Genomic DNA, 21,437 nt, shown 5'->3' with positions numbered 1-21,437 from the left:
TAGGGCGGGCTCTGTGGGTTCTTGGCAAAATTGAGCACTAAAAACAAATAAAGCCAGAGCGGTTAATTTCCAGAGTTGCCCTCGTTCGACCTTTTTTCAGGAAAAAGTGAGATTAGCAGATTGAAGCACGTGGCGCGCCGCTCTCGCCGCGGCCTCGCCGTCGTCTCCTGTCTAAGCAGAGCTGTCATGTCACGTTTGTCGTTCCTGATGGATGACGTCGGTCGATGTCTAACAGGGAAGAGTTAAAGAAACAATCCTGCAGAAGACGCAGCAGCTCGGATTCTTTTGGACAAAGCAGATTGACGTGTTTTTGTTCCTCTCACTTTACCCGCTGCCTTCTGAGGGACGGCTTTCTGTACGGTTGCATGTTTGACGTGGCGGCGCAACACTGAAGTTAATTCGGAGGGTGCGTGTGTACGCTCTTTTGTCTCTGACAGCTTTGTGATTTCTTTCCATATCCTCAAATTTTTGATTTGCTTGTGTTGTCACTTTTCGTTCCGTTTCTCCGTGTCTGTGTTTGTCGTGTCTTTTAAACGTAGAGCCACAGCGCTGAGCGTGCTCTTTAAAATTGTCTGTAGCTGTTAAGATGCTGCTTAAATCAAATATTAATATCGATTAGCCTTTGAAGGTGAAAAAAGAAAAATCAGTTGATTATATGTTTGCAGATTCTGGCCAAAAAAAAAAACCCTCCAAGTGATCCACACTGTGGGATTTAATTGAAATGCATAATTGCATTGTGATTCATGCTAATGCAGCAGTGCAGATATGTACAAGCCCACACTGCAAATATCTAAGCAACAATCACCTGATAGACAGGCAGAGACACAAACGCAGAAGCTGGCACATCAATCCTGACGGCGGAGCATGCCGCACATACAAAACAATACAGGATGCAGGCAGAGACGGACAGGAAGGGCTGCTGACAGGCACAGACGCATGCAAACACACACAGCATCCCAAGGCCTCGCCGCATCTCGGTTAATCCAAGCCGTCAGTCGGTGCTCGGGGGGGGGCGGGATGCTGTCTTTTGATTGTAATTGCAAAAACCGGAGGCAGACGAGGGAGAGCCGCAGATGTCGATAGGCAGGTGGAGGGACGAAGGGATGGATTCCTCCTGCCTACCCACAATCCCCCGCTCAGCACGCCGTGTGACTTTGTGTCAGCAGTTTGTCTCGTGCATAGCTAATGACGGCTCGAGTCTGCCGCCGCCGCTCTCGTTCGATCTCTGTCTCTCCATCCTCCGGTCTTCAGCCGAATCCCCGACAAATGAGATTTTGCCCGAGGTAGATGGGAAGGCGGTATGCGCGGCGAGGCCTCGTTCTGCCCGCCTGTCTGTTTGTTAAGAAATCTCACAAGCCGTATAGCACCCAGAGGTTTCTCTGCTTCTCAACCATCCCTTTTCTTCCCGGCCCGTTTTTCTTTAGCCTCCTCTCCCTTAATTCTTTCTCCCTCTTCCTGCTGTCTGGCTTCTAATTTGAGTCGGAGGCCAGAATAACTCACAGCTGTTTTAATGAAGAAACGGGGGAAAAGGGAGGGGAAGGAAAAAAGAAGGAGACTGGGGAGGAGGCGTAGAGGGCGAGGACGGACTGAGCAGCGCGAAATTGGATGGAGAGAAAAAAGCAAAGATGGAGAGGCTTTGGAATGAAAAAAACGACGGCTTCTCCAATTAAGGAGAAGTTTTTTTGTTTTGTTTTGTTTCTTTGGTCATGGACAGTCAGTCACACTTGCTTTTGTTGAGCGTGTGATGAATTACACCCCTCCACTCCTTCTCCCCGCGCCTTTGTTGTGGTGCAGCTCCAGCCGTTTGGACCTCCTGCAATATTTGCGCTGTGAATTCTCCATGCCTGTTTACCAACCGGGCTTCTTTTGAACTGGCATAGAGAAATGGCTTTTTGAAAAGTCTCTTTGATGGTGAGCCCAATTTGTTTTCACCGCTAAAAAGTTTGTTTGAACGCTCTGAAATGTGGGCTGACGAGGAGGGCCTGTCCCGAGAGGGCCGCTGTCTGTCTGTCTGCCGTAATAACCTCATATGACTTGATCGACCTGAGAATCCTCCTTTATTCCTCTGTCAGCAGCCAAAGTGAGCGGCGGTCATTTAGAAAGCTCCTCGTGAGGATGCACGGATACTACAACAGGAAAGATGGAGTCATCCGCCTGCGTGCGGACGTAACGACAAACGGCCACAAACTCGTGAACGCAGACTCACAAACATTCACTCAAATGATCAAACTCAATTTATACTTTTAGCACAATTATTTTTATATTTTGTTTTGCTCTTTCCAAATTACAGATTTATGCAGATGAGTGCATAATTAATGAGACGATACATTTACATATTTAAACGTCCCGCAAAAGTTTAAATATTCAAATAATTCTCTTAATTTTTGTGGCGACAATTTTCACCTGCTCGGTCTCCTTATGAATATGGAGACAGTGTAGAAACCACATAAGAGATCAAACGTGTGCCCTCAGGACCTCGCTTTACTTTATTTTTCATTCTCATAATGAGCAAAAGTAAAACTGTGTATACATTTTTGATTTTTGAAGTTTTTGGGGTCAGTTTCAGTTAGAAATAAGCTCTGTGAACAAATCATGGATGTACGTTCCTCAATCTGAGCTGCAGAATAATCCTAGCTGAAGGTCAAACAGAGCAAATATTGTTCCTCAGAATAATCAGTGGTTGCTGTGATTTTCTGCCTTGATGCTGCAGCAAATGATGAATTTACAGCACAGAAATTCTTAGTGTGCACAGATCACGATAAGACATGTCTCCAAATTCCACCGTTCCCGTTATTGATCGGCAGCTCGGGCTGATAGATTTCCGAGGCAGACGCGCCGACAGGCGGAACGTCCAATGGGGGAAGAGTTTAGCCATGCACCAATCAAGCCAGACTCTTAAACCAGATCCCCCTCCCTCGCCCCTGTTTCGATCAGAGTCATTTTGACAGTGATGCAGCGCAGGGCTGGCTGGCTGGCAGGAAATGCCACAGATCCCCCGAGAGTAGAGGAATGGTGGATTAAACAGAAAAAGACACCCCCTTAAAAAAGAGAGAGCGAGCGAAAAGGAAATCGATGTTTCCTCCTCCTGTGGACGGCGAGAGCCGGTAAAGGACGCTGCCACTCTTGTGTTTTCTGTGGTCTCTTCACAAACGTCTTTTTTGTCTCTGTTTGAACTGCTTTGTCTCACAGATCGTCTGCTCTGCCCCGTCTGTGGAGGTTAAATTGCACCAAATCATCACCGCCGTCATTCCCCGCACTGTCCCTCTCCATCCCCTCCCCCCAGGCTCCAACTTCCTGTCTTTATTTCTTGCAACTTCTATCAAGGAGAAGTGTTTCATCTCTCCAAAGCAGCAGTAGACCTGAAAAGCCACAGAGGCGGCGCTGGCTAGCATTGAACTGGATTGGGTAGAGTAAACACAAAGGCACGGGGTAAAAGAAAGCAGCTGGGGAAACACAAAGGATGGAGCTGCAGACGGCAACTAACCTTGCCTGGGTTTCTCTGATGTTCTTTTGCACGTGCACGCACACTCTGCACACGCACACACACACACACTCTGCACCCATTACTGTCAACCCCTCGTTCTCCCTCTCTCTCTCCAGTCATCCTTTTGTTTGTCATGTTCAGAGGACAGCACCAAAGCATCTGAGGAAAGGGAGGTTACAGTGTATTAAAGGAAACGTTGTTTGACAAAAATGGTCATTCCCCTTTCAGCAGGAAATACACAGGCGATGAAGCTGCTGCACTTCAAAGCTGCCCAGAAAACTTCCATGAAACGACTCTGTCTGCATCTAAAGGGGACAGGCGAGGGATTTTCCTCCCAGTGTCTCAGCGGTCTTTCTCACAATGTTCTGGGCTGGTCCTTGTTCTGCTTTGTTGCCATATAAAAGGAAAAGGGTGTGAATTTAAAAGCTTTCACTGAAGACTCACAGGCAGGCAGAAACATGTCGCTCCGCGTTACCTTGGGCAGATCCGTGCACCGAATCGCTGGCACGGAAATAAAACATATTACTGACGTCAGCGATCGCGAAGCGTCGAATCCCGCTTGGACGCCAGCAGAGCTTTGATGTAGAAATGACATCTGGAACGAAACCTGTGTTTTGATGCTATTAAAGTTCCTTACTGGCCCATTTTGATGAAAGATATCGCTTAGAAATAATGTGGCCGAGTCTGAGAGACCGAGGCAGCTGCTACGTGCAAATTAGCGAAGAGCGAGGACGAGAGCATTACAGGGAGAAGTTGGGCTCGTTGTTTGGACGTGTTAGTTTGAAGTGAAGAGTCTGCAGTCGGGTGGACTGTCTCCCCGAGACACACACACACACACACACCCAACCTCTCCCCCCTCACTCCTCCAATGGCCCTGTCGGTGTGCCAGGGCGGGTGATTACCGACGCTCTCCCCCAATTATGGGCTGATTATTCCGCCGCGCTCTAATTGACTGGGGAGATATGCAAATGGCTGTCATTTGGGATGATAAAGGATGCGGGTGCTGGATGCCCCCTGCATTATTTAGCCTCGGCTGTACGCAGCGTGAAGGATGTGGCGTGCGCTTTAATTGCTGAGGAGAGAGAGGTTAAGCTGAACGAGCAGTTGAATTAGAAATGAGGAATTTGGGCCCCTTTATTTATTTCTTTATTTCACTCCTCTCCTTCCATCTCTCTCTCTCACACACACACACACACATGCACACTGTGTGTCATGCGTTGTTTTTCAGTTCTCTCTTGGGTGAGTGGAGAGGTGAGGAGGGGGAGGGTGGATGGCAGGATGTCATGCTGGAATGCCATAAATAAAAACATTAGCAGAACCAATACGTGCAGAACAAATAGGGTGTGTGTGTGTGTGTGTGTGTGTGTGTGTGTGTGTGTGTGTGCGTGCGTGGTCGGCTTGTGCACTAAGAACTAAAGTGTGAAGAACCTTTGCGGACTAATGAAAAAAACTTTCAGCAGCTCTGACAGTGAGCGGGCTCGGCCGCCGTTAAACCGCCGCAGCATACCGATGACCAAGCGTGGCGTGAAAGGTGTCGGTGTTTGCGGCGTCTTCCACTTTGTACCTGAGCAAAGATGGCCGGCCTCTGTGTGCATTTAGCCACTTAAAGGATGATGTCGCTCGTTCGAATCGCTTTCCTGTCATTACGCCCGGTGCTGGGAACCGTGGGGGGCGTTAAGTGAATACGACCCAGTGGCTAAGCACTTCTAGCTGCCACAGCTTGGCATATTATCAGGGGAATCGGAATGAAACTCAACACTAATCCCTCTGGTTTGGAGACAAGCGGTGCTAGATTTGGAGCGTCTTTAACAGCTTAGGGGTAATAGGGCCTCAAATGTCCCTTTCAAAGTGGCCCTCCCCGTATCTCCACAGTATGAGAAGCTTAAGAGCCGGGCAGTTATCACTCAGCGAGCCCCCATCCTATCTTACGACAAGCAGTAATTGTTAATTCGGTGAAATCGATGTCAGCGTCGACCCCCAGCCCGGCGACTCTGCTGGTATCCTGTATCGGGCGTCCGCACGACTCTTTGACCCCTTAACTCCAGGACCGCTCTGAGGTTTTCATCCCGGCGCCGGTGCTGAAAAACAAAGAGAGCTTTCGTTCGCTCTTATCAAGATGCAGCGGTATCATCAAGAGATTGTCGAGGCTTTGTGAAGTGTGCGGGAGCAGGAGTGAAAAGAAAAGCACAATTTCTTTTTAGTGCTGCTGTGGCTCTCCTCTGCACAACTTTGGGAAGCCTTGAACGGTTTGTTCTTAGGCGTCTTTTGTTCCGGATAACAAAAACAGACAGAGAGCAAAGGGACTGTCTTTAACAATGTAGACTTCCAAATAGTGCAGGCTGCTCTTTAAACCACAAAATAGTTCCTCTGTATTCACAAATTGTGGTTCAAACTAGTGTTTTGCTCAATAATACAGGCCTGTGTCCTGTGAACAACGTGCAGAGTTGCTTCTGCATATATTTACATTAGAGCCGGGAATCATCGCTCCACCTTACAAATGCAGCATTATGACTGCTTAGAAAACCTAATTACACCTAAAACAGCTCCACAGCATGCTGCCCAGCAGGCCAGGTGTGCAAAGAAACACCTGTACACCTGTAAATGTTTGTGCATCAATCTTACCATCACATCCTCGCTGACTTTAAGTGTCCTGATCGTTGACTGTATAGAAAAGATGAACCGCCAGCAGGAAAAGTTGTTGGAATAATAATTCTTGTGTAATTTGTGACCTCGACGAACGATGAAGGCGCAGCCTCGGTCACAGATTACAGTAGGAGTGAAATACATGACAAAGTAGGATTTAAGCGACTCGGTGTTTCCAAATCAGATCGGCTCGCCTGTGACATCTGGTTGGTTTTACTGAACCGGGAGCTTAGGGCTAAAATGCACTACTGGAATCCACAGAGCTGATTCATGCACGATTCTTGGCATAAAACCATTCAAGCCACAGCTGGGAGATCAAAGAAACAAAGAAACTCAGGTCACTATCCTGATAAAACCTCCGTGCAAACCAACATGGAGGACTTTATGCAGAGTATCCTAATTTGCTTTAGCATAACACCTTAAATACCGTGCTGTGGTCTGACTGTTGCCAAGTCATGGTCAGTGGACAAATGAAAGGTGCCGTGGCGGTCCAGGGCAGGCGTAAATGACTGGCAGTTTGAAACTCGAGGCGCTCGAGACTCATCCTCGAAGCTCGTGGCACCAGGCAGAGGTCTGTGGGCTGGCACGCTAACATATTTCACTGCCTGCTGGGTGCTAGCCTAAAGCCCACATGGGTTTTTGGCAAGCCTGAAGCATGGCAAACATCTCTGCAAAGAGTTCCCCCGAGTGTATTTGGAGTCTCCGTGTCTGCCTCTCGTCCTCACAGAAGGTTTTACTTTGATACCCTCGGGAAGTGGCAGAGACTCTTCACAAACACGCACATAAATACATCAGCACACCCACGTGCACGTATCCTGCACAGGCTTGTTTGCACAGTCCTGCGTGAACGAAAGAAAAATATTAAAACGGTGGCACGATGTATGATAATGCGCAGCTAGCGAGTGTCTAAATAATCTTCATTTCTATCAATTCTCATCATCGTCACCAATTACCATCATCGCCGCAGCCTCGGTACACATTCCAGCTGATTGACATCAGAGAGGGAAATTATGGAGTGGGTGTTATGTTAAATCTTCCTCCACAAAGTGTCTCTCTTCTTCTCATTTCTCTTCTTATTTCTGTGCTTAATAGCACTTATTGAAGGGTATTACGGTTTGGTGCTCTACATGGAGCATCGCATTAAAACCCTCTTTCAAACACACACGAGCGCAGACATTCAGCAGTCCATTTGGATTCATTTGCATGGCATTTCATTTGGATTTTGCCTCAATCTACGGTTTGGGGAGAGGATAAAAAAGCATCTTTGTGTAATAGCGTTTCCTCTTCGTCTCCAGTGCACCATAAAGATAGAAAGTACTGCGGCCGGAGCCGATAAACGAGCGCGGCGCTGCCGTGAGAAGACCTGTCCCTCAGGCCTGCAAACGATAACTATTGGAGTTAATTACAGTTTACATCATCGTATTTACCCAGAGAAGAGAAACGGAGAATAAAACCGGCCTCCGAGCCCACCGAGGTGTTATTTCAGTGCACGCTGCAGCACGGCGAAGCCGAGTGCGCATTTTTTCAAGGTTTAACATCATAATGGATTTCACTCTTGACCTGTGAAAGCGAGTCCTGTATGGATGTATAGTCACACCGGTAAAAAACATCAGCGCTGTAATGAAATGCACACTGAAAAGAATTCAAGGTAATGTTCACATTTCACATTGAAATGATACTCCCGGGTTTGCGCGCACGCTGAAAAAGGTTTGATCGGTTCTCTTTAGTCTTTTACACGTCTGTGAAGAGAGATGTTCACGGCACAAAAGTCCGCGGAAAGAACTGAGGGACCAAATAGGAAGTATTCCCACAGCCTCCCCCAGTGCAGTGAAGGGCTTTCGATCTGTGGTGCCAACAGCATTAAGAAGTGACATTTAAATAATTCAAAAACATCATTTCCAGAAACAGAGTCCCCGTGAACACTGCTGACAGCTGTTCTCTGATTATCTATAGTAATAGGAAGCCTGTTTCAAGAGATGTTGCTGCTGAATTTTTAAAAATGTAATCCTTCATTTGTGCAGATATTTCACAACCTGTGTGCCCAGAGACTCTCGCAGCGAGATCAAATATTTATGTGTAGTAATTTGACGGAGCTGACCGCTAACGACGACGAGTCCGTATTGGACCAAAGGAAAATATTAGGAGCCGTGTTCTTATATTTGGTGCCGAGTTATAAAAGTCCATATGAGGGAGGTTGTTTTCGAAGGCTCGGTTGCTGTGTTTGAGTGTGTTTCAGGCTCGGGTTAGCTGGAGAGCCAGCTGGTGGAGAGCCCTGAGCCATGCTGCACCTCTGACTGGGGCAGACAGAAAAAACAGGCTTTATGTGTAGACGGGAAAGAGAGGAGAGAGGCTAGTTTCTTCACTGCTCTGTTTTCCTGTAGCCCACAGGAAGCTGCAGCCATTGGCTCCTCCCTGTCTAGACAGACAAGCACATTTACACACACACACACACTCGGTGCCTTCCTCCATAGCAACTTTGATTAATTCCCAGTGTGTGGTGAGAGGAGACAACATCAGCACCATGGTCAGGGGAAAAGGCCTGCAGTCTGCTGGATGTGACAGCTCCCTGCTTCACACTGATGCCTTATCCCCTCCCAGGGTGTGTGTGCGAGTGTGTGAGAGTGAGAGCAGGTCAATAGTATGAGTGAGGAATGGGGGAGTGTGTGTGTGTGTGTGCGCGTTGCCTCATCTGTCCCCTCGGCCGCATCAGTGCTCAAGCATGTCTTGCTGTGACAGCCCGGCAGCCTGTGTTCCTGTCACGCACACACAAACAGAGGAGCGCTAAACGAGAGCGCAGGCAGGCACCGACACCAGCGAGGTGAAGGGTCATGAGCGACTGCCTCTCCAATGTTGTGTGAAATGTGTAGATGGCGGTCTCGGCCCATTATGTGTGCGTATATGCGACCGCATTTACGCGAGCGTGCGTGCGTGTGTGTGTGTGTCTCGAGGCCGGGCGGGGGGGCATCTCAAAGTAACTGGTTATTATCACCTCAATATTTTTCTTATTATGACAATTACATGCTCCAGGAGCGAATTAAGCGATACAGGACGCCAAGCGGGAGTGGTTGACAGCTATTTGGAGACTCAATGCACAGAGCAATTTGCAGCCCTGAGCCAAACAAATTGGATTTGGGCCACTTTGGATTGGGGCCCCAGATTGTTGGGCGTTTGGATCCCCCGACCGCGTGCCTGCCTGGCTAGTTAACTCGCTGGCTGCCTTTGATTCTTTGCACATGCCAGTTAGCCAGGTAGCACGCAGCCCCGTGAACGCTGACGGTGAGGACGTCGATTAAAGCGTCCCTTAAAATGCGCGTTTCTATAGTAAAGCGCACCCGGCTTTTTGGGCTGCATAGTGCTTCTTCCTTTTTGGTCTCGGGCCACACAGCTGTGCTCAAGTGTGTGTATAATCCAAATGAGCCTAACAGTCTTTAAACGAATTACTGGTACGCATTTTCCCACCCCGAAACTGCCACTGGAAAAGCTGGCAACAGCTCCCAATTAGGTGAAATGCAATTATTCCCATCCATTCACACAATTAGCCTGTGGGATAACAACATAGCTGTACGACCGACTAGCTCTCAGTGTTTTGGAAAAGCCATCACCATGGTTACATCAACTCTCACGGTAACCCCTCCGTGTCAAATGGCATGGACCCGAGGCAGCCGGTCAGCCAAAAAATAACACTCGGTCCCATTGGCGGAGGCGGCGCGTTACATCACTGCGCTCAGAACACTGGCTGACGTGATTGGCCGGGACACAGAGTGGTACCATGGGCGAGGAAAAGATAAGGGAAGGAGAGAGAGCATGAGAGAGGAAAGCAAGTGCCCCGTGTGCTCAGTTGAGCGGGGGTAGATAATGCCAGGCGACAGACTGGCAGGCTGGCAGAGCGGGTGGGCACTCGCAGCAGCATGATGGAAAACAAAGGCTTTGTGTGTCAGCGCCGAGATCGCATTAACCAAAACAAGCAGCCGTGGACAGACTGCCACACTGACTTGGTTGTCAGTTCCACAGGCTAAGCCACGCTTGATGGATGGAGAGAGATGGGGGACGCCTGTCTCGGTTTTTGAGATTTTACACGCTGGTAGAGGAAGGAGAAAAAAGTCGTTTCGCTGTGACACAAAGAGCCTCTGCTGCAGATAAACTCCAAGCACGCGTGCTGGTTTCAGCCCACGTTTCTCGAGTTCGCTCTGACATATGTAGAAAAACAAGCTTCGTGCTTTCTTTAAGTGAACACAATCTGAAAATACGTGTGCAAATGAGCTGATGACTAGCCTAGGAGAAAGTGCCGTTTCAACACCTTGTGTTAGATTTTCCACAGTCAACATGTCAGCACATCTTAACCATCGCCAGTGTCAGTAGGAAGGCTGTAAAACTTTCCTAACAACTTCCAAAACGGTGCGTGCTGGTGTGAAAAACAGCAAAACCCCTAAAAATCATCGAGTGGCTCGACTGGAACCGCCGAACCATTTTCACATGATTTGAAGCCACTTTAAGTAGAATGGACCACATTACAGCAAACATGTCAGATATGACAGCCTCTCTGCTCGTAGGCATAGATCTGGGTTTATTCACCGTCTGTGTGCGGTGACAGGCGTGGCTGTGCACGCAGGGCTCAGGTGGTTCACGAGTACATTGGTCAACAGGCCGGGCGCTGCAGGTAGGATCAGCTGGCGTACACCCTTCCCCTTCTCCGAGCAGGCACCAGCCAGAAAACCGAGGTCATTCAGGTGACTTCCCCCACAGATATCTACAGCTGGGACAGAGCCGGCGTCCTCCGAGTGTGTGTGGCAGCCATCACATTCCATCACAGCTCATCACTTCACATCACATCCAGTCTTCTCTCTACTTCCTTCTCTCCCGGTCTGCTGTCCTTCCCGCTTCCTGCACACCTTTGTGTTGTCAGGATCCTGTCAGCGATATTCCCGGGGATTCCCTGGAATTGTTTTGGGGGGGTATCTGCTAAGTGCACACACACACACTCGCTCTACTCACCACAGGGAATGCAAACTGTAATATGAACTCACCCTTGGTCTGAACCAAAGCCCATTACAATTCATTTTCACCGCAGCAGCCGGTGTAGCGGTTTCTTCTGTGGGATTTTTTTCTCTGCCGTGTTAACCGCCGTCGTTAAGACTGCAGTGACTTTTTCTCAGGGATAAAGTAGCTCCCAGAAAAGCCACCAGCTCTTGTTCGTGCACACGCAAACTAAACCTTTAACCTCTGCCACCTTATGAAATCCTGTGAAATATGTTGCATTGTTAACTTTTTGTTGTAAAGGAGGATTTCGCAGCACAGTTGTGCGTTTCTGACATGCAGGTGGAAACTTTTGCGCTTGCTGAAGCTTACATTTACATTTGCCACCTGCTGCACGTCAGCTCTCATCAAATGCTCGAGCGAGCTTTGTAAATACTCACTGGAAGTCTTTTCTTCTGTTCCAGGATCTTTCCGGCTCCATCGACGACCTCCCCACCGGGGAGGCTGGCCTGGGCTCGGCCATTGGCGCCGGGGGCTCCTCCAGCAGCAGCAGCAGTAGCCAAGGGGAGCAGGGAAGCACCGGTAACCAGGGACAGTCCCCCTTCTCCCCTCACGCCTCCCCCCACCTCCCCAGCCAGAGGAGCGGGCCCTCTCCATCCCCTGTCGGCTCTCCGGCCGGCTCCACTCAGTCCCAGCAGTCCCGCTCGGGCTCGGGCCCCATCTCACCTGCCAGCGGACCCTCTGCCAACACCTCTGCACCAGGTAGGGTTCCCATTAGAGCAGAAAGTACGCGCATCCGTATCCTGATAATCTAATCTCGTCTTGATGAAATGTGCAACTTAGAGTTGATAATTGTATTAGTTTAATCACTGCAAACAAACAAAACTGTCACTGACAGGATTTGCAGCTGAAAGCAGACGCTACGCCGCGTTTTACATCTTGTACCTCCGTCTTGGATTCCCTGGGAAATTTCCTAAAATTGCTTTACAGCTTAAAGGGAAATTGCTTTGTGCCACCAAACGAGGCTGTTGTTGGAAAGCAAATGAAAAAAAACTGTCAAAACACGACCCGGGCCATGCGCACTTTGACAGCTGATGAAGACGAGCAGCTGTGACATCACTGATTGGGGCGTGGCTAGGATCGTGTTTAGATGTTTCCGTTTGAGTTTTTTCTGTGCAGCATCTTTGCAGCAGCTCCGTCACTGCACTTGTTGCTTCTTGGAGAAAATCCCAGTCATCACGCCCACCTCTCTGCTTGACCTTTACATTGATGCTGCTGTTTTCATTTGTTTTTAAATAGGATTTTAAAAAGGTCATGTAGAAAACTGACCCCGAAGCGGAACCGCGATTTCACAAATAACAGCGTGCCATTTGGAGGTGAGGATAAAGCTTTCGCATCAAAAACTTGAACCTAATCAGCGTCTTCGTTTAAGATGGTTATCAGGTGTTTGAAGAGCAGTTTCACCCCTTTCTTTCTCAGAGTGGCGCCGATAACCCGTCGCATAAATCTGCCAACATCTTTGTTTAATAGCATCTCTTTCTTCCCCTCGTCTCCAACTCGGCATGTAATCCATCCAGATCAATTTTCATTCTGCCGGGTAGAAGTCGGGATGAAGCTGCAGCAGAAGACTAAATAATATCAATCCCACACGTCTAGACTTTGATATCTCGGGCCCATTTGAACTCATAATTCACAGTGCTGAGGAATATTATGGCACAGGAATATGTCCTGTTCATTTCCTGCACAGTTTTTGTCCTAGCACACTAGACATTTGTTAAGTCTTTGATCACAGCGTTGTAGAAACGCGTCCCTACATGGCGGGGGAATTTTAATCACGTCCGTCTTCCTTCCACCTGTGGATCCGACATCCACGTCCGGGCGATATTTCCCATCCACTCGGAACCTTAATGAATTGAGAGCGACTGGTAGTGGAGGACCTCCCATCTGATTTGTAGCCTTATCTGAGATATGGCAGGCTAAACAAGGCACCAACAGGATTATCAGACAATGCACGGTGTGCCTGTCTGTCTCCCGAGGCCATAGTGGAGCACATAACCATTTAGATAAACACAGAGTGTGGATTTGATTTGCCTGGAACAGGCGCGCGAGCGTGCGCGCGGCCTCGCTGTCATTCCGCCTCCTCTCCTCACAGCTGAGCGGCTGACCGGCACATCGGCATGTCTCGGACCCGTCAGTCACTCTGACGAGGCGGGGCGAAATGTCTTGAGCGAGATCCCGCCGCCACCTCCTCCTCCCCCTGCTGTTCCCCTCACAGCCGCTTACCGGAGTGATTGACGCTAATGAAAAACTGGGACAGTGGTTTTCCAGGCGCGCGTGCCAAGAATCATGACGAGAATCCGGAGTGAAGCGGCAAAGATGGGAAGCGAAACCGATCGCTGGGACGTGATTAATAAGAAAATATTCAAAAATATTCCCTGTGCCAAATAAATGGCGATAAAGCGTGGAGCAGTGAGCAACATCTGGCGTGTTTTAGAGGCTGTACTACAATCAGTTCGGATTAGATCAAGGAGCAGCCAGCCTCGCAGAGACACGGGAGAACTAATGTGGTTAGCACACATCTGATTACCAACGCCCGGTTTTCTAACACTTTGTCACAAGTTGGGACGTTTTAGCGAACGTTGTCTCTTTATTTCGGAGCAAGTCGGCGAGGAGAGATGGGAGCGCTGTTCCCAGAGTGTTGCTCCGGTGCCATCAAATCGTGCTCTTTAATATTCAAAGTAGTGCCCTTTAAAAAACAACAAAACACAAGCATTAATAAACGCTTTAATTAGTGTGAAAAACCTGTCTGCAGTAGTTTCAGCTCCACTCAAGAAGTCACAACACAACATGACTTGTTGCTCTGCTCCATTCTGCTCCATTAGGGCCGCTGTCAGCGGAAACATCGCAGCCGCTTATAAATTGCATCCCTCGGCTGACGTCAGTGTGCGCTGCTGGCATTGATGGTTTCGTCCTATTAAATTATTTACAGGCGTGCTGTATATGTCAGCACATTGTGTCATGATGCTAGGTGGACGTAGCTACCCTGACATCACACGAGAGAACTTTGGTCGTCACATCTGAAACTGCAGGAAGGAGGACTCAGGGACTCAGCTGATAGTTCCTACTGATCAGCTGATGGTCAGCTGATGCACATCCTCAGCTCCGTCTATCATGACCCTGCTCTCTGCTGTGTGACGTCCCAACACAATCAAATACAGATTACTGCAGACAGAATGAGATCAGCTCTCTTTCTGACTGAAATTAGCGACATGTTGCAGCGAGTAAGGCGTAAAAGCAGCCAAACAGCTAGACTTGTGCTGACGCCAGCTGCTGGCCATTAGGAAGAATGCAGGTCTGGAATACACTCATCTTTCTACGTGGTCTATATAGTGTGTGCAGTTATTCACAAAAATATAAAAAAGTAGGTTCAAGTGTGCGTGCGCGCATGCACACATGCATGTGCCCCGTGTTTATTTGTCACCTGTCGGCCCCACTCGGTGGACTGATGCGACACGTCACATGGATGAGCACACACGTTACCCCTGACAACGGTCGGAGGAGAGCAACTTCATTATGTCATCCTTTCACCTGGCTGCCAAGCACACACACCAGCAGAATAACACCGGAGTGAGCGCGCACAGCTGCACATAAGAACACGAATACCTATAAAAACTTGATTTCATGGTTTGACTTTACATATATTGTTGAACACATAAATCACCTCTGTATATACGCTCGCTCGGATGACTGACGGTGTCATCTGCACACGCGTGTGTGTGTGAGAGAAAATAAGAAGGAGTCGGGGTGAAAAGAGGTGGAGACTGACAGATTGCCAGCCTATCATACACCCATACACTTGCACAAATCTATCTTGTCGAAGCTCCGCAGCACGCCTGTGATTCCCTCGTCTCCTCGCTTCTCCTGTTCTTTGTCCTCTCTCTCCCTCTCTCCCTCTCTCCCTCTCGCTGTCTCTCCATGAAGCAAATCCAATACACTGTAACATTATCCGGGCCTCGCCTTGCTATTTGGATTCTCTCCCGGAGCCAAAAAGGCACACACAGGGATAAATTGATTTTCCTGTTGCGCTAGATTTGTGACAGTCAAGCAGAAATCACATTGCTCAACCGCCAACCTCCACCTCCTCTTCCTCTACCTTGTATGCACACACACACACACACACACACACACACACACATCTCCTTGCTCCCAGTGTCTCAGAAGCAATTCAGAGCATCTTCAGAATATTTTTCTCCCTATATGAGACTTTGGGGACGAGGCGGGCAGACATTTTTCTCTCATCCGGATGGATGGTGTGGCGGAATGGGAACGCCAGTGTTAAAGCTTCCAAAGCTGACTCTTAGCTGTGGGAAGGAGAGCCGAGTTCATCCAGTAGAAGAGCAGAGTTTTTAAAAAGCTCGCTGACTAGTCTCTATGTTAATAAAACCCCAGCAGCCCCAGAATCCATCAGACATGCTGCATCGTTTATGTGCATGTTTAAAGCTCTAAAAACTTTCGAGTTGTGGGTAACGCAGCGGCTGCTTTTAGGCTTGTGTGCATGCACAGGTTGGTGTGACAGGTTGTCTCCAGGTTGGCAGCCTGTCAGTGTGGCGTCACTTCCTGTCAGGATGAGGCTGACTGTCGTGTTTCCCAAACAACGAGCTGAAGACATGTTCATTACCAGACTGCATCTGATACGTATCAAACTTCACACAAACACAGCCCCGATTCCTCTTTGCTTTCCTTTGGTGTGCAGACAGTGAGTGAAGGGAAGGGAACATTTCTTCAATCACCACATATGCAAACAATACACTGTTCTTCTGCCTTTGGACCTGATTGGAAGGAGACTGTAAAAATCATGTGTGTACACCAGGGGTCCCCAATCCCAGTCCACGAGGGCCGGTGTTAGATGTTCCTTGATCCAACACAGCGGATTTACATGGATAAATTACCTCCTCAACATGTCTTCAGTTCTCCAGAGGCCTGATGATGAACTAATCATGTGATTCAGGTGTGTTGACCCAGGGTGAGATCTAAAACCTGCAGGGACACCGGCCCTCGTGGACTGGGATTGGGGACCCCTGGTGTACAACCTCAATTCCAAAAAAGCTGCAACACTATAAAATGCAAAATCCCCAGGATGCATTAAAGTGCAAAAATGAACTATATTAAGAAAATATGAATTTGATGGCAACAGCATGTCTGTAAAGGTCTGCAGCTTCCTACAGTCTGTGACAGAGGAGAGCAGCTGCTGCACTTTAACAGAGGAATGTTGTCCCATTGTCTGATGTGGGATTCAAGCTGCTCAGGCTTCCTGGATCTTCTTTGTCTGGTTTTGGTTTCACGATGCTGCAGATGTTCTGGAGGTTTAGCATCGTCCTGCTGAAATATGAAGGGCCTCCCTGAAAGATGTCTGGATGAAGCAGATGTTGCTCTAAAATCTGTATCTACCTTTTAGCACTGATGGAGCATTTCCAGATGTGTCAGAGATGCAGCTGTTACCTTGGAGTTGGGGATGTAAATGTGTGGCTGTCTTCTTTAGTAAGATCACTGAAGAGGCAACACAGAATCTGACATAGAAATATTTGATATCCACTGTAGGTGATCAGAGATGAGCACATATGTTTCAGCACGCACGTTTATTATTCCTTCCCCACACTTTGTCCTTGAGGCCTCCACAGATTGAAACCAAAAGATGCCCGGCAGAAGATTGTCAGGTCACCGTGTTCCAGAAAACGTTCAGACAGGCCTGACCTTTTAAATCCGCCACAAAATAGCAAAACCTCACAGAACCGAGAGGGTCTGCTCCGATGAATCCCTCACAGTAACTCTGAAGGTCTTGTATTCTGCAGTGAATGTGCACTTCTAATAATTCATTCAGGTGTCAGAGAAACTTTGGATGAATCTTTCATGCTGCTGAAAAAGAAGGTGATGATGTGTTATTAAAGCTTTGTCTTGTTGGGATAATTGTTGGAAAAAAAGTGATGCAAAAAAACTACAGTGGCTGTAAGTATGCACACTGTGTCTGTGTGCCCGGCTGCTTTTGAAGGCCAAACTGCAATATTTTTCACTTTGTGCAGCTACTAATTGACACAGAGCACATCCACACTCCTGCACAGGCCGGCTCGCTCTGTCTGCTGCACAAAATCACAAATACTCTTTGTGCTTCCACCGAGGTCCTCCGAGGTCCCGCTAACAGTGTCTGCCTGCTCTCCCTCCTCCCTCTTCCATCTCTCCTCAGCCCCTCCAAGTTTTTATTTTCTTCTAATAAGGTGATTGGAGCTTGCGGGCGAGCGCTCAGGAGAGTTTAAGCTGTTTATCTGCGCTTCGCTTCAAGAGCTTCCGGGGCCCAGAAAAGGACAGAGAGGTCAGGGCGAGGGGAGGCGAGAGGGGAAGGGGGGATAGACAGAGGGAAGGCCAGATCTGTCCAGTATGTTACCTCGAGCGTCCTTTCATATGTGAATCTCCTGAAAAATGCTTTATATCCACTCCTGCCTTTACATCATCGCGCGGCCTAGTCTGTGGTTATTTTTTTAAATCTGTAATTATGGCAGTGACCACAGATGGTTGGTTTTTTTTTCCCTGTTCTGGGGTCAGAGGTTAAGCAGCGATGCCCCAAAGGTACCTGAGCGCTTACTTGCATGCAAAAAGGTGGACGTGCGGTTAAATGACTTCCCCAAAAAGCTGCAAACCATGAGCCCAGAGCAGGCTCTGCAGGGGTGCTCAGCCATAGCTCGATTTCCCCTCTGCTTGTGGTGCACGTTATTAGAAGAAAGCATGGGTAAAAGGGTGGGGGCGAGTTTTTGTGCAAGTGTGTTTTGCTGGGCAACTTTTCCAGTCACACCACTCCCTGAGAGGCTGCGTGGTGGGAACACCGCCGCTGGCTGTCCCTGTCCCTCTCTCTTTCTCTCATTATTTTCATCGTGCTCGCCTTCTCTCATGTTCCCTCTTGTGTCTCGCGTTCCCTCGTCCCCACCCTTTCCTCCCCAGCTCTGTTTGTCTCTGCTTTCTTGGCTCAGAGCGCTGCTGTGGTACAGGACTCCCACCGAGGAACAAGGCTGAATTTTCCATCCTTATTTCTGCCTCGGTTCCTCTCTCTTATTTCTCCACATCTCTCCTCCAGCTCTTTCTCTCTGAATTTGTCCTCCTTTTATTCTTCTTCATCCATCACCACTAGCAGCACAACCGCTGCCATCTAGCCAACTATTCCCTGTCTGCCTGTTGTCGTCCTGAAGGCTGCTCGTGTTCGCAGTGAAACGGCTAAACGCGCTCCCTGCAAGCATTATATTCACAAAGCACAGCGTCGGCCAAAACAGGGGAAAAACAGCACCTGCTTGCTGCGTTAGCCATTTAGAGAAATCCCATTCTAACTCTGTCCGACTGGAAAACCCTAACCGGAGCACAGCGTGCAATTATTTTCCCTCCCCAACACCTATTTTCTTGCTTTCTCTCCACTCCTTCGCGCTCTCTCTCCCCCCGCATCCCGCTCGCTATGTTTTTAGCTTAAGCTGCACTTTTGCTTTACTTACAGTTGCTGCTCAGCGTTGGAAGTAATGAGGATCTTGGGAGAGGGCTTGTTTTGCGAGCCACTGCAGGCCTGCGTTTGTCCCCTACAGGGAGTGTTAACTGACATTAGCCCCCGGCTCGGAGAGGCATTGACTCGCACCCATTGAGATCTAAACCACCATTATTGGAGCCCGCTGTTTATCTGCCTCTTTCCCCTAAAGACACGGCAAATAGGGGATATTACCTGGGTGTGTGTGTGTTTGCAGGGCGGTGCAGGTGTGTGTGCATTTATAGCCTGAGGGTTGTATTAAGAGATGGTGCTGAAGCAGCCGTTTCTCTGTATTCTGTGTCAGTCTATTAGTGCTCAACACAGTTACCTCACTTTAGCAAAAATAGCCCTCGTTGCTCCGGGGGTCGGCTATTTGTAAGAAACAGTTTGGACGTTTGTGTGTGTTTGTGTGTGTTCACGCACCGAGCGGCCACAACCTCAAATCCACCAGCGGTGAATAACAGTCATGGTCTCAGTGCCACTCGGCGGGTGCTTCTCTGACACGTGCACCTTAAAATTGTAGCAGGCCAAGCAGCACCCCCCCCATCCCCCCACCCCCAGATGGAGATGGATGACAAAAAGCCCAAGCTATTGACTCAGCTCCTAATCCACTCGAGCGTTTGCAGGATGTGCACAAGTCCGATCTACACCAGTAACCCCCACCTCAAAGGTGCTGCAGGTCTGAGCTCCTTCCTTTTAGTATTACACAGTTTTAATGTCGTGGCTGATACGTGCAAGCGTGCACACACGTCTGCTAATGCACCGGCTCTTTCTCTGGCAATTATTAAAAGCTTTTTCATTGAATCTCAGGTTGACTTCATTAGCACGCACGCACACACATGCAGAATAACTCCTAAGCTTTATATTTCCAGGGCCCTGAAAACAAAACAGAAATATGGCCACAAGTGCTCTCCCTCAGCTTTGAACTTCAACAGCATTTGTGTTTGAAACCCTGATGAAAAAAGCTTCAAAGACCACACTCCCTCTCTTCAAAGGAGACTCGGGGTTGCCTCAACAGTCCTCGTGGAAGAGAAATTTAAAACGTGGATTGGGTTTTAGCGAGGAGCATTATCTCCAAAAACGCACTGAACTCCCATTACTCTTGGCTCGGCTGCCTTGTATCATGAGGAAAGAGTCAAAAATGGATGTGTTTGCTAAGTGGCTTTTTACAGAAAAAGGAAATTACAGTTATTCGACTTTTCCGCCGCATTCCAAAGAGCATTCCCGTGTTAGAGATCTCCTGGTTCTTCCTGCCGCAGGTTCAGTGTTTTCTCCGTCGGCACAATCGGCGTGAAGTCCTTAAAGCCCCGAGGGTCAGAGTTAAAGACAAACAGTGGCACAGGTGCAGTCAGATCTCTTATGAATGAGTCGTGTTTGAAGGCAGCAATCAAAGAAGAGTCTAAAAGAATTAAAGTACAGAGAATTAAAAATAAGAGCCCGATCCATCTTTGATACTCTCAACCTTTAAAGGGAATATGCATGGATTTGATAAACAAGCCTTTTTTTATTCATTGGAGCTGATTTCTTTGTGAGAGTGTAATTTGCAGATGAGTGGGTGAAAGTGGGGGATGAGAGCAGAGATATTCCTGCACCAGAAACATCCAGACTGTTGGAGCACATGCAGATGAACACATGAATTCTGCTCTTCTTCAAAATCACCGTCTCTCCCACCGAAGAGGAAACAACGTTGTTAAATCACACACACGTGTACCAGGATCGCCTGAACTCGGCATCATTTCTTCATCGTTTCATTCGTTTTACATTTTCATCCACAGCTGGAAGACTGCGGACACGGAGAAGCTATACTTTGAGCTCCTGCTGACATTTAGCTTTCTCTTCCGTCTCTCGGCAGCACACGGGGAAGAGCTGCACGTCAAAGATTGAGCATATGAATTATTAATGGCGTGGATTAAAAGTGCCAGGACTCGCCGTGGCGCCTGTTTGTTTTATTTGGACGTAATTATTTAATGGCACCTTGTTAAAAATGATGGTGAGGAGGGGAGAGACGAGAGCCGAGACAGGAGGGGAAGAGGGGGGAAAAAAATGTGAGAAGAGACGAGAGGAGCTTTGTTTGGACATTAATTGGTAGTGAAATAATTATAAAGTGCACAAAGTTTAGTCTTTGCTGCAGAGCGGGCGGAGCTGAGGCCTCGTGTTCAGCAGTTTGCTTTTGTCGGTAATCTTCTTTTATTTTTCGGTCTTCCTCTCTCACGCACACATTTGTCTTCGCATTAATTTATCTCTGGTGACAGTTTACATGAGTATGTGGAGAGAGTAGTGGAGCATGCAGGGCAGCGTTCCCTGGGTCTACCTTGGTAGTGGTGCACACACACACACACACACACACACACACACACACACACACAGGCTCTGCCATCCAAACAAACAGAGGCTGACAGCAAAGCTGGTGCCTGGCATGCATCCCTACACACACACGCACAGCGAGGCCGGCCTCCATCGTTGGGTCGACTTCCGTAGTTTAGGGGTTCACTAAACTCCTGCTGACTACCTCGTCTTCCCCACCAGCCAATCTAAAGCGAGGAAACCAGAACTGCAGCTGAACATGCTCCTCCGGCTCTAACCTGCAGTGACCCTTCACGTTACTACATAAACTGTACACTGATGCACACGGAGAGTAGAACATGCAGTCTGCTCTATCTGCACTCCCTTTATTCCAACCACTATATAAATACAATAGGCAGTGATTTATTGAGCCGTATGAATCACTGTGAGATGATGGCGGTCGAGTTGCTGTACAGAGAAACGTTGTTGTTAGATGCACTT

General features: G+C 48.4%; 1 protein-coding gene across 7 annotated transcripts in view; it reads left to right on the top strand.

The window, feature by feature from the left end:
- Window positions 1–21,437, top strand: part of LOC147306597 (AT-rich interactive domain-containing protein 1B-like) — a 190,671-nt gene that overhangs the window by 128,255 nt on the left and 40,979 nt on the right. For all 7 annotated transcript variants that reach the window (XM_086275348.1, XM_086275344.1, XM_086275345.1 and 4 more), the window contains one exon: window positions 11,566–11,863. In XM_086275348.1, the coding sequence (XP_086131474.1) occupies window positions 11,566–11,863 (298 nt within the window). The remainder of the gene's footprint in view (window positions 1–11,565; window positions 11,864–21,437) is intronic.

This window comes from Aulonocara sp. 'chitande type north' Nkhata Bay, linkage group LG19 (assembly GCF_057382095.1).
Source record: "Aulonocara sp. 'chitande type north' Nkhata Bay isolate Kocher_YH1m ecotype deep benthic linkage group LG19, A_spYH_male_GT1.1, whole genome shotgun sequence".
NCBI classification, from domain to species: Eukaryota; Metazoa; Chordata; class Actinopteri; order Cichliformes; family Cichlidae; genus Aulonocara; species Aulonocara sp. 'chitande type north' Nkhata Bay.
This window is presented reverse-complemented; position numbering and strand designations above follow the sequence as displayed.